Below are 14,440 nucleotides of genomic sequence, written 5' to 3' on the forward strand. Positions count from 1 at the left end.
AACTCTCACGTGACTCATTCCTCACCTAATTATTAAATAAAAAAGTTAGTTTATGTCAAATTGTCAAATATAACATTAATTGACTTAGCTTAGTTGGATTTAACCAGTGTGGTCAAACCCGGCCCGACCCGGTCGGGTTGACTCGGAACCTGGCGAATCGGTCATCAGATTGGTTCGGGTTAAGCATTGGATCGGTCATGCATCGACCCGGTCAAAATCCGGACAAACCCGATGACCCGGTCGGGTCATGCATTTGAAAAGAAAAAGAAAAACCAAAATTGTTTCATCTTATAAAAGAAATGTAAAACTCATTTTAACAACTTTTTATAATTTTATTTGTTAGTATACTCTTCTACAATGACCTCTTAGTTTTCAATACTAAAGCAATTTGTGGAATAATAAATTAGAGAATGTGACATATGTCATTTTAATGTAGTTGAATTTGAAAAATATGAGTTCAATGTCATTGAGAGGTATGTTTATGGGGATTCTGAGTTGCCATTTAAATTGACATAGTAATAACATGCATTTTTATTTATTTATGCTTCATTTTTTTAACTTATTTAGTGAACCTTGTTTAATTTATTTTAGATATGGAAGATATAATTGAATTTATATGTTCATATTTATATATATTTTTATATATTTATATATATTCGGGTCAACCGGTCCGACCGGTGACCCACCGGTCTGACCAGTGACCCAGTACCTCGACGGGGTCGATGCCCGGGTCGAGTTTAACAACATCGGATTTAACTGACCAGACGTTTACAGAAGGTTGAATCGGTTTACATATTTTTAAAAATATCATAATTAGTTATTATGATTATTAATTGTTGATTTAAATGTCAATTTAAATGTTTAAAATTTTAAATTATTTTAAAATAAATATTTTTTTATAACTTTATTTATATAAAATAAATAAAAAATTAGGTTAAAGGATCAGCTTAAATACTTTATAGTCCGTTTAAGTACAAACAAAATCAATAATTTGTACCCAAAAAAAATTCAATAATTTGCCAACTCTAATTGTACTAAACTTCTTATTGATCGATTTTGGATGCGATTCTTTTAAATAACGTTAATGCCTAAGAAGTATAAAAACGGATATAATACAACATATTATATATATATATATGGCATTGATGTATTTATATATTATGAATATATAAAAATATCTAATATGTTACGTATGGAATATTAATAAGATTACTTCACAAGAAAAGCCGTTTCATTAAAGTAATACAATATTTTTTTCATGTTTTATCTTTTATGAAATAATTCCTTTCTTAATTTATTAAAAAGTTCATATACTACATAATAAATATTTATGTTTAATTTAAGGGAGAATTCACTTTTGAAGTGAATTTTGAAAATAAAATACAAAATTTATTTATTTTTATTTTTTTTGCATTGAACTATTAACTTTTGCATTGAATACAAAATTTATTTAAAATGAAAAAAAGTGACACATGTCAATTACTTAACTTTTTTTAAAATACCAAATTTATTTATGTATATGTTATTCTTTATAACTTTTATTTTATTTCTTTAATCTATGCTTTTTATACTTATTTTATTTAATTATATATATATATATATATATATTTTTAGCTTTTAATTTTATTTTTGGGAATAATATCTATCCTTTTAAAAGATATAAACTTATATTATTTCAGATCCTAACCGTTGATTTCCGTCCATCAATGGTTATAATTTATTGGATTAAAATTATTAATTGATTAATAATAAATTTGACCCATTAAGTTTGACCCAATAGATTATAACTGTTGATGGACGGAAATCAACGGTTAGGATCTAAAAAGATATAAATTTATATCCTCTAAAAAGATAGATATTTTTTCCTTTGCTTTTTATGCTTTATTTAAATTAAGAAATATCTATACGTGCACGTTATACTAGATGCTTAAACAGATTAATATTTTTTCAAAAAAAAAATCTCTACTTTCTCCAAATTGGGAAAGGCAACTTGCCTAGCGGATCGTGCTTTCTCTAATTTCAAACAAAAATCATTTTTAAATAAACTAAATGTACAAAAAAATTCGGAAGAAATTATCCACCAATTACCCGAACAAGCGAGGTTTTTTTTCTCTAATCTCAAATAAATTTAGTTTGATATTAGACAAACCAAGCCACTTTAATCCTTCCTCGTTACGGAATAACTATCCACCGATTGCCCAAACAAAGTTAGACTTTTTTTCCAACTTTTATCGAATTCGGGGTTGGCAACTTGGCTTAGGGCAAGTCACACATCAATTGTTTAGTCTGATAAATTAACGGAAATTCAATTCTTATGTTCCAGGATTTAGAAACTATTTTTCTGCTGATTTACGGAGAAACGTGCCATATTATTTGTGTTTTTTTTTTTTTTAAAATAGTGGATTGAATGAAAAATTGTGTCTGCAGGAATCTACATTTTTTTTTACAACAGTAGAGACTTAATCCCCATAAATTAAACATTCCTTTCTGACTTTCTTTTTTAACAATCAAAATGTCTAGTGAGGAAAGTGTAGGAAGTAATTTTTCAAGTGTAATTTAAATTATATTTTGATTAATTTAAGAAATAAATATTTCTCTAGTAAAATAAAAATAATTTTATATGTTGCACTTATATAAGAATGAATATAATTTCTGTCCTCATAAAAAATAAATATAAATTAATTTTTCTTTTTCTTTCTACTTTTGTCATAGGACTCCATTCACTTTGATATGAGTTTAAGTTATTTATATAGATATGATTTATTTTTTTTTCTCTTTTATTTTCATAGAGCTCCATACATTTTTATATAAGTGCATGAGATAAAATTATCTACATCTTGCAGGAGAAATATTAATCTCTTAGTTTAAATAAAAAAATTATGATAAGTTTTAATGTTTTTTTAATTTGTACAATAACAAAATTTTATGGTCAACTTTTATATTAATCGAGATTAAATATTTTTTTCAAGCAATCATAAAAGAATGTTCTCGTACCAACTAAATATATTTTAAAAAATTAATTAATTCTCCTATATACGTGCTTGCTCAAGATTCAAATATAAGTATATACCAAAAAAAAAATATATAAGTTGTCAACATAAAGAATATATACATTCTCGCAGCCATTAAGCCAATCCTTTGTAACTTTTATATTTTAAATACAACACACCATAGGATAAAAATAACAATATTAGTTAAGAGATAATATGCTAGAATTAAATATTATTATTTTTAGCCAGGACCAAACTTAACTGGTGCAGGAAACACATCCATCAAGTGGCAAAAAAAATTAAAAAATTATTATTTTAATAAATAATTACGAAAATATATCAGTTTCGAAACTATCTACGAATCTATTGCAGTTATTCACGCCCAAATTAGGCGTGACTATTCGCGCCCAAATTAGACGTGACTTCCAAGGAATTTACAACTAAATTAGGCGTGACTCGTCTGATAATGACACGTGTCACAAAAAAAATAATTTAACCGTAAAACTTTATAAGGTCATAACTTTTGACTCGGATATTCGAATGAGGTAATTCTTTTTTTGATTCCACATAACTTTTCGAGATCTACGCAATGACATCTCATTTGATATATTTTATCTCTCACAAACACAATTCAAATTTGCAACAATGAAACTATAAAGATGACACCAAAGTAGATTAACTCATCTATAAATAAGTATACTTAATGTCATATTAAAATATATACTTCTACCAAGTGTTTGAAAAAAAAATAGTGTACAAGGTTATTTATTTAATTATTAAAATATATACAAATTTATATAATATTCTACCAAGTGTTTAGAATATTTATTTAATTCTTCCTACTTCAGTATTAAACAAGATTCATAGTGTGCTCCCTCCTACAGTGGATCCTTCTCCGGACCGTGTTATTTGGGCAGGTAGCCATTTTTCAGTGAAATCAGCTTATAACTATCTCATGGGTACCTTGCATTATCATCAAGATAGGATTTGGAAGGTAATTTGGGCTTGGCCTGGTCCTGAACGTATTAGACAATTCTTATGGCTTCTCTACAAAGGTTCTCTTTTTACTAATGTTCGTAGAGTGCATCGTCACATGGCTACAGATGCAGCGTGTTTGAGATGTCATTATAATCTTGAGGATAGTTTACATGCCATTAGAGATTGTCCTGGTGCCAGGGAATTATGGGAGCATTGGGTTCCTTTTGATAACCGTAGTGACTTTTTCTCCATGGATCTTCATATGGATTCAGACAAATCTAGGATTAAAAGGTCCGTTTCAAACTGATCGAACTTGGCCTTTGTATTTTGGGGTGATAACTTGGTGTTTGTGGGGGGAAAGAAATAAGGAGATCTTTGATCAAACTAGCACCTCGAAGTATGGTCTCATTAGGCGCATTACCTACACTTGTGGTAATATTCAATTGGCTAATGAAACTCTTATTAAGATTGGTCATCAGGAGCTTAGAAGAGAGGAACATCTTATTCACTGGAATTTTCTCTCTGAGGGTTATGTTAAACTTAATGTGGATGGTTCCAGCATAGACAGTGGGCAAAGGACTGCATGTGGTGGAGTCATAAGGGATGCTGCTGGGAACTGGTTAACTGGTTTTACAAAATTCCTTGGGAGTGGTACTTCTAATTCAGCGAAAATTTGGGGGTTCTTGACAGGTATGGATCTGGCTTGGCATAAGGGATTTAGGAGAGTCTTTGTGGAGGGTGACTCCAAGGTGGCTTTGGAATTTATAAGAAAAGGGTGTGACGTAAGTCATCCTCTTTCTGCTTTAATCATCCGAGCTCGTAGCATGCTTCAAAGAGACTGGATTATTCAGCTTAGTCATACTTATAGAGAAGGCAATTTTGTTGCTGATTGGCTTGCTACTCATGCACCTCATCAGGATGTACAGCTGATTGTCCTGGATGTCCCTCCAACGACTTTTTTGGAATTGTTTCGTAACGACTTGAGGGAAGTTAGTCTTCCAAGATAGTGCCCAATATAGGGCTTTTTTGATGTTGCTTTAGTTTTCATTGTATTTCAAAAAAAAAAAAATTATTACTTTTTTTATTAATACAGATTTTTCAAATTGATTTTTGAGTTTAAATCACAAATTTAATATTTTTTTATTTTTCTTATTAATAATAATTTTTTAAAGTTTTTTTGTAATACACTATATAATACAATTATTGCAAATTTGATTTGTGTTTGTAAGAGATAAAATATATCATATGAGATGTCATTGCGTAGATCTCGAAAAGTTATGTGGAATAAAAAAAAGAATTACCTTATTCGGTTACCCGAGTCAAAAGTTATGACTTTCCAAAGTTTTACGGTTCGTAAGTTGATTTTTTTTGCCACGTGTCAACACCAGATGATTCATGCCTAATTTAGGCGTGAATGCCTTGGGAGTCACGCCTAATTTAGACGTGAATAGTCACGTCTAATTTGGACGTGAATGACTGCTATAAATTCATAGATAGTTTCAAAACTGCTATGTATTCATAATTATTTATTAAAATAATAATATTTTATTTTTTTGCCAGAGAATATATCCTATTGGCTTATTGTTGTTTTGATATATATTAGACAACTATTTCCTGATTCAAACAAGCCCCAAAAAAATGTCTAACTTTCTTTATGACATATGTTGTACATAATAATTAGCACAAATTTGGGGTTTTACCCCTTTCTAGTTTCTTGTACCAAAAAAACAAAAAAAATAGCACAAATTTTAACGGATTAAATTATTAATGAATGAACATATGAAATGTGGGTAAACTATACATGAATTAGTAGAGTTATTGAAAGGAGTCAAAATTGTCTCGCAGGTCCAAGAAATATTAAACATGGTGTTTTTGTTGCCATAACCCATTCAATAAATGGATGGTTAAATTTTTTGGGAAACAAGAGTTTGTTACTTAATTTTATATTTAACAAGGTTCTGTTGCTTGGTTTTAAGTTAAACATGGCTTTGTTACCGTCGCCTGATGATTAAAATATGAGAAATATTACTCTTATTTTATATGAGATAGTTATCTTATTTTCTCTCACTTCAAAATCGCACTCCTTCTTTTGTCTTTTTCCTTTTTGCTTTTTAATGGTAGATCTCACGTAGATTCTCTCTATAACATGAAAGAACTACTCTCATGTAACATGAGACTAACATTCTCCTTAAAATATTTGAAAAATGTTATTTTGCCTAACTATCAATACCATTAAGTTACAAACTTAAAATCCTACATCCTTATCACTCGTTAGGATACAATTTTGGTATCATTGTTGTATTTAAGTGAATACAACATTTTGCCATTTTTGAAAAAATGTGCAATGAGGAGGGAAAAGAAATTTGAAAAGGGTTAAAAATAATTTCAAAAGTAAAAACATGTTATACCTACTTGAATACAACAGTGGGATCAAAGTTATCCCACTCATTAATATAGAGGCTCAAACTCTGGAGCTCATTTATGGTGGGTCGGGACTTAGTAAGCCTTGACCAAAAAGAAAAAAAAAAAGATCAAGAGATAATTTTAAAAGAATATAGGGATATAAACGATTTTTTTTTCTCCTTTATTGAAAATGAAACAACCTAAAAAATATGCATCGGGTGTGTATTAAAAAAATCCTAGGCTCTGCCCTCTATATTTTTTTATTTGTACGTGCAACCAATCCTTTTTTTTTTTTGGTTCGTACGTGCACCGTCCTTTATTGCTTACTCCTTTTTGTCCATTAAAATATGTGGATAAGTCTCTCAATAATCTTTATACGTCATCAAATAAAATTCATAAATATTGTCTCAACATGTCCGTATATTTTCAACCAAACAAACTCAAGTTTTGATGCATTTTATACAGGTTTATTTTTTCTGCAGTCGATGCAAATAAATTATCTGCAATAACTAATATGATAATATTTTGGGATAGAAATCATGGTATTTTTGTAATTTTAATTCATTTCGGGAATATTATAGTCTTTATAATTATAATATTTTAATATTTCAATCCTAAAATAACATCGTTTTGAAAATAAATGTAGATAACTTATATGCAATAACTGCAGAAATACTTTTATGTTTTATACGACTCAAATTTCTAGTTATGATTGACACACAAAATAATAAGTTCATACAATACTATGATACATTTAGCAACAATAATTCAAAGCATAAAATACATCAAGTAGGTGTTGCATATGTTTGTGTTGGGATGTGGAGAGGGGAGCTTATGACGGAGAGAGACTGATAACCACGAGTCAAGTGTGCAACAACATTAAGTGGATTTGAAATACTACAATCAAACCCTAAAACTTAAGACATTAGGTGCATGAGTCTTTCCACATATATAGAGCTCACTTAGTTCATTCTTAACCAATGTGAGACTTTTTCACTCACTCATTCACACTTGAATTCATCAATATCTCCCCCTCAAGTGTGACTCGTAGGCCCACATCCTTTCCTCCTCAAGGAGAAGCTTTTCGAGTATTCACAGGGTTCATCAATACTTGGTTTCTCATCAAGCATTGGCTCTTCCATCAAGGATTGGCTATACTCATCAAGACCTTAGCTTCCCATATTAAGACATACTCGAATCACCACAAGCCAATCCACCATTAACTCTAATACCAATTGTTCGGCCATGTAAGAAAAGCATATGGTGGGAAGAGACCGTCAACTATGGGCCAAGTGAGCAACAACATTAAGTGGGCTTGGGACACCACAATCAAACTCAAAACCTTAAAGCATTAGGTGCATGGGTCCTTCCACATATATGATGCTAACTTTTTCCATTCTTAACCAATGTTGGATTTTTTCACTCAATCATTCGCACTTGGATTCATCAACAATTTGATCTTGTTGCATGGGATTTGCTATGTGAGGTATGTCTTATGATCGATATCAACACATTTTAAGATAATGTAAACATATGATACTACAGTCATCCAAAATAACATGCTGAAAACATAAATAATCAAAATGCATGAATAGCAATAGTGGCATGCCAAAGACCATAGTCTACATAGGCCTCCCACCATAGACGCTTCCACACCATTAGTGCCTGTGCTTGAAAAGGGGTCCCAAAACGTTGGGTGAGATAAACATCTCAGTAAACTAGGGGTCCTTGGAGGTTCATCCGCCCGAAGTTCACTTCAGGCATACAGTATAATCAGAGAAATCAAAATAACATAGTCTATGTCAATGTTATGTGTGCAAAAATATAAATTCTACTAGCGAGAGAAAATATAATATATGAATTACGCAACGTCTTGTAATATACCAGTAACAGGAACTTGTCCTATATCCGGCATAAGGAATTAACCATTTTAAGTCACACAAAATAACAAACGCCCATAACATGCATTATATCAATTCGAAATATAATCACAAACACCATGTATAAAAATCACTATCCTTTTAGGTCATGGTGGAACAAAAAATGGATTAACTCTAAGGTCCAAAAGCTTACCTCTCGAAGCTTCACACACAAGCTTACTTGTACTCCAAAAAACCTAGTTACCTTCTTCAATTGTTGGTTTCCCAACACAATGTCTCTTCGCTCCAAAAAAGTCTACTCTGCCAGGTAACCCCTCTATAAATAAGGGATTAAGTCAATAAGGTACATATATATTAAACCCTTTCTCTCTTAGTGGTTACTGTGTATACACCTCACCCTTTGCCTTCCATTTACCATAGTGCACAGTTATCTATTTATCTGTGAGGTATCTTTTCCATAGACACCTAAGAGAAGACACATAGATCCAATATTAATATACTAGTCACAAGACTAGACATATCTGTCCCTAGAACATAACAAATATGATGTAATATAGTCATTTTCAGATGTAATAGAAAACTCAATTTTCAACTAATGTATAATTAAATTTTAAATATATTTCATTTAAAATATGTTTTAAGATATAATTTAATTTTATTATTACATTGCGATTAATAGAATCTTACAAATTATAAATTGCCCATCGATAAATTCTTATATCTATGAGTGAGATTTAAACTTACACCTTTATAAATATATGAGTCTAATCTTTAATTAAATGTAGGTACCCTCGTTGGCTCAGAATAACTTCTTCGTTCCAATAGCACCAATGTTATTAAAACCGGCTCGGTCATTGTCCCGGTCGAGGAACTGAGTTACTGGGTCACTAGTTCAACCAATGGGTCACTGGTTCAACCACATGACCCGGTAATTATATGCAATTTTATAATTTAAATAAAAAATTATAAACATACTCAAATATCTAAAAAAAATGATAGAAATTTCAAATATTTTAATATAAAAAATAATAAATCACATATTATTATTCAATAAAAGATCAAACAAAAATATAATGATCGTGATACGAGACTTTAGGTTAAGAAAATAACATCTCTAACTATAAATCAAATCAATTTTTTTTGCATAGTGCATAATTGAGATAATATTAGTGTTGTAGGTACATAACTTATGTAAGTCAATAAGCAAAAAAATATTCAAATATGTTCATTATGATGATTTTTTTTAAATTTAGATTTTTTTTGAGACCGACCCGGATCACCGATTTTTATGAAAACCGGCCGGGTCGGATCGGGTCAGATCGGTTCTGATGCATAACCGGTCCGTTGCTTCAACCAGACCGGTTATATGACCGATTTACCAGTTCCCGGGTCGACCCGGCCGAGTCGGTCCGGGTTTTATAACACTGAATAGCACACACTAACGAGTTTCAAACATATTTTCACATTAGAAAAATACGATAACCAAAAGCAAAGGAAATAACTCTCAAGTATAGTTAAGTTCACAATTGAACTTCTAAGAATTTGTTTGAGTTAGAGATTTAAACTCTACTTCAAATAAATTTTTGAAAAATTTTGGGGGCCAGAATATGTGTTTCCTTTCTCGAGTGGGAGTTAATTTCATTCTTCCTTCAGTAGTGGAGCTCAATGCATCCGCTATTCTAATTAAAGAGAAAAATGAGTGATCGGAGAAAATTGAACGAGAACATCTTCAAGTTATAAAATAAATAAAGCAAAGCAAAGGGAATGACCGTCTATTGATAACGATGGACACACATCAACCCACGCAAGTGGTTGTTTGGCACGTGTCGTTAACTTCCAAAACTGCCGCGCTGTCTTCAAGCTCCTTGCCAACTGACACGTCGCTATTACGTGTAAGATGATTACTCTAATAAGTCTCAGAAACTTGCCACGCGTACTTCAATTTGACACGTGTCCTCAAGGGAGCGGAGCACCTAAATCTATTTAACTGATATAGAGCACTGTGCAGCTAGACATAGAGCAAAAGAAACCTAAGCTAGAAAAGAAAAGAAAAGAAAAGAAAATAATTGATCGTTGAAGAAAAGGAAATTGTGAAAATGGAAGGAGCAAAGAAAGCTGGAGAGTCCATCAAGGAAACAGCTGCTAACATTGGTGCTTCTGCCAAGTCTGGCATGGAGAAGACCAAGGCCACTGTCCAAGAGAAGGTATTCCATTTTCTAATATCAACTTTTAAAAAAAAAAATTATTGTATGACATATTCTTTTGTATTATTAAAAGAATACAATGATCTCAAAAATTAATAATGATTTTTTTAATGACATGATTGTTATTAGTAAAAAATTAAAATTGAACTTTTTATAACATGTAACAAGGATTGCACCCATACCTAAGGTTTATCTAGTTTCCTTGGTTCGTACTTTGTTGTAAATGACGTTGAGTAATTCAGTTACAACTAGGGTGAGCCCTACTATAGTAATGAACATATTATTATGATTCATTTATCTCTAAAATAATTTTATTTAATAATTTGCATTAAATCGTAATTTTAATTTATTAAAATATAAGAAGAAACACATGGTCATTTGATAATTACATGTCTAGAACTCATTAATGTGTTTATGCTTAACCAGACAGAGAGGATGACGGCACGTGATCCTCTGAAAAAGGAGATGGCAACCCAGAAGAAAGATGCAAAGATCAACCAGGCCGAGCTAGAGAAGCAGGCGGCGCGTGAGCATAACGCGGCGGCCAAACAGTCGGCCACGGTTGGGCACATGGGGCAAGGCCACTACACGACTGGGACCGGAACAGCCCCGTATTCCACCACCGGGGAATATGGACAACCCATGGGGGCCCACCAGACGTCAGCAATGCCTGGCCATGGAACTGGACAGCCCACGAGCAATGTCACCGACGGAGTGGTGGGCTCACACCCCATTGGGACGAATACGGGCACGGGTCGGACCACTGCCCATAATACCCGCGTGGGTGGAAATCAAAATGCCTCAGGGTATGGGACCGGGGGTACTTACTCTTAAATAATAATAATAATAATAATAATTATAGCTAAGGGTGTGGATTATGTTATCGTTCAGTCATTGAGTTGTTTATTTCGTTTCCTCTTCCTTTTTTTGTTAAGGGAGCAGTTACTGTGTGGTTTTACACGATACTCGCGTTTCTACTTGTACGTCTCTGAGTTTTTAAGTGTCATGTCATGAAGTTGTAACTTCACTTTGTTTCAACAAATAAATAAAACTGTTGTTGTGTAAAAACAGAATAATAATGATTTAACTTTGATTGATTTAACATAATACAACATTCAATTGTAAGTAACTTTACGTTTTGTTTTTTACATCCAATATGATTATATTACAAATTATGGATAAAGATTTCGGAGTGATCCAATCCATATTTCGAAATAGATTCACAATTCTTTCTTTTAAAAAAGAGAGTACCAAGTGGTCTCTGTGAATCTGAACCCTTTAATTAAAGATTTTGAGTTCAAGCAATTTTTTAATAGTGTTTAATTAATGCTCAAATCGAATATAATTCAAAAGATAAATCTTTCACAAAAAAAAGGAAAAGATAAATCGATCAGGAAACTAAAAAATAAATAAATATACAATTTGGTCAGCTGATCAGACTGTTTGGCAGTATAAAATATCTATATCCATATTTAGTGATCCGATTTCTATTTTTTTTTTCTCCTCAAATTCTTTCTTTTCTTCGCCAGTGTGTGGACTTGGAGCTCTGAATATTCTCGGGGGTTAAGTGTGTGTGCCTGTGTCACTGTGTGGCTGGGATTGTTCTTCGTGTGTGGAACTTGGAGCTCTGAATATTCTCGGGGTTAAGTATGTGTGTTTATGTGGCTGGGATTTTTTTAAGTGCTCGCGAGTATACAACTTGGTGGTCCGGAAAAATTTATTTCTTCTGGATCCAATCATTTTTTCTTGTTGCCTTCTGAGTTTTATCCATTTTTTTTTGGTAAAGTAGCATGTGCTCGTATTTGGAAGAATGACCAAAATATTATTTTTTTTTTAATTTTTTTATCTAAATGTCACGCGAACAGTGTTATTTCTTAATCTGTCACGGGAACAAATTCGCTACCGGTGTAACGAACTCGATTTACTGACGTGTCACATTTCTAGTAAATAATAACTATCACCTTAAAAAAAAGGTGTGAAGTTAGTGAACTTGGTTAAAACCAAATTCGCTAACCCGTGTAGTGAACTTGGTATCTATTAGAAACATGACACGTTAGCAAACCAAATTCGCTACAACGGGTAGCGAACCCCATGACAGATTGAAAAATAACATTAATCGCGTACCATTTAAAAAAGTTGATGAACACGTTCCACCGAAAATCTCTCGTGCGGTTGAGCTGCTTTTACAATCGTGAATATCCACAGTACTTATCTCTTGGCCTCCTGTGCTGCGCATTAATTGCGGAAAGTGCTAATTCATAATTGAGTCCCCCTTTCTCGTTAGCAACTTTATTGTTAGCTAATAGCTAGTATAAGCATTAATAGTAGGAAAATGATCTCTATATAATTTTTTTATAAATTATATTAAATAGATTTAATTATATATTCTTAATTTAAAATATGATCGGTCATATAAATAAAAAGTTTGTAAATATAATCTTTATTATTTTCTTTATTAGTTATTGAATTAATTTATCCTTAACTTAATTATTTATAATTAGTTATATTATTTTATTAGTAATTATTTTAAAGCATTATTAATTTTTAATTCAAATTATATTTTATCATTTTTTTGAATTTGTAAGATTATAAATTATTAGCTTACTAATTATATTAGAAAAGCGAAGAAAAAAATTAATTAAAAAAACATGTTTCAAAAAATTTATAACAATTGAATAAGTTTTTTAAAATTATTCTGTGATTAAATGCACTTTTCTTATGATGCTTGTTATAATTAGGAAACCCAATCAACTTCATTGTTAATTTATATTAATGGATTTTTCAAGTTAAAATTTTAAAATGAAATTTTTTGCGAATCTCTCTATAATTTCATGTTATGAATTTTTAGGGGAGATAATTTTCAACACAATCCATTTTGACACCAAGAATTTATATTCAGGTCTATTTATTTTTAAATTCGTATCCGGGACAAAATACATGTGATAAAAAACGTCAACTCACAAACATAAATTTATTATCCAATGAGGAAGTCTATCTTCTTTGTGTTTCTTTTTTTGAGTAAACCCAAAGGTATCTCCATCCCACATAGGATGAGACTAATCTACTTTTCGCGGATTGAGAGGGCAAGGGGTTCTCCGCTATCCACAAAGTATATTTATCAAGAATCGAACTCAAGCCTTTTGGACTCACAGTCCAAAACCCTTGGACTCAGCACCAAACCAACTGAGCCACAGGTTCTTTTGTATTTCTTTGATGATGAACTTAATCTTTAGTAAACTTTTTCAAGGTCAATCTTAATTGTTATAAAGTCATACTTTTCTTTCAACCTTTTCATAGAGGGAATGGGTTCCTGGCCACAATATTATCTTGTATGTGGCATTTTGGAACAAAATTGACCTGGAAAGGAGATATTAGCTTTTCCATAATCTCTTGCTAATACCTTTGTAGATGACATTACACGGTAAGATTGGACGATATTGTGTTATCCCCACTCATGTTTGAGCACCTTTGCAATTAAATCAAGAAAATAATTGTTAATGTCACATATCGAATATGGATTATCAATATAATTTATAATATCAATGCTATCCCAATTAGTTTCTCATGCCATAATTCCTCGTCTTGATAGATATTACTTTACTTCATCAAGGTCTGCTTTTAAATTCTTCTCCAAATGTCGAAGGTGGAAATTTTTTTACTCAAATATAGCTCTTTCAACACCACTTTATGCGACTTATGATCATGTCAGTACGTTTCTATGATGAGTAATATTTCCAAATTCAGTTTTGTTCCAGTCTTGCACTCGAGGGGTAAAATCATGTGATCTCTGCGTCAAGGAGCTGTTAGGATATTAGAGTTAGTTATTTGGAGGTTTGTGTTTGTTAGGGAGTTATGTATTCTGTTAGTTGGTGTGTATAGCTTTAGGTAGAATTGTATAAATGTGAGAATGTAATTAAGAAACTTGAGGTATCTAAATGAAATCATAGTTCTGTTTTTGGTTCATTCTTCTGCCATTAGAAGTTTT

At 31.5% G+C, this 14,440-nt stretch overlaps 1 protein-coding gene across 1 annotated transcript; it reads left to right on the top strand.

The window, feature by feature from the left end:
* Positions 1-10,276: 10,276 nt before the first annotated feature.
* On the top strand, positions 10,277-11,504 carry LOC133292041 (18 kDa seed maturation protein). The gene is made up of 2 exons (XM_061490415.1): positions 10,277-10,455; positions 10,882-11,504. The coding sequence occupies exons 1-2, from the start codon at positions 10,348-10,350 to the stop codon at positions 11,287-11,289; spliced, it is 516 nt and encodes a 171-aa protein (XP_061346399.1). The 5' UTR covers positions 10,277-10,347; the 3' UTR covers positions 11,290-11,504.
* The last annotated feature ends 2,936 nt before the right edge of the window (positions 11,505-14,440 follow it).

Source organism: Gastrolobium bilobum, unplaced genomic scaffold (assembly GCF_033153095.1).
Source record: "Gastrolobium bilobum isolate Gb01-03AN ecotype WA unplaced genomic scaffold, APGP_CSIRO_Gbil_v1 utg5369, whole genome shotgun sequence".
Lineage (NCBI taxonomy): Eukaryota > Viridiplantae > Streptophyta > Magnoliopsida > Fabales > Fabaceae > Gastrolobium > Gastrolobium bilobum.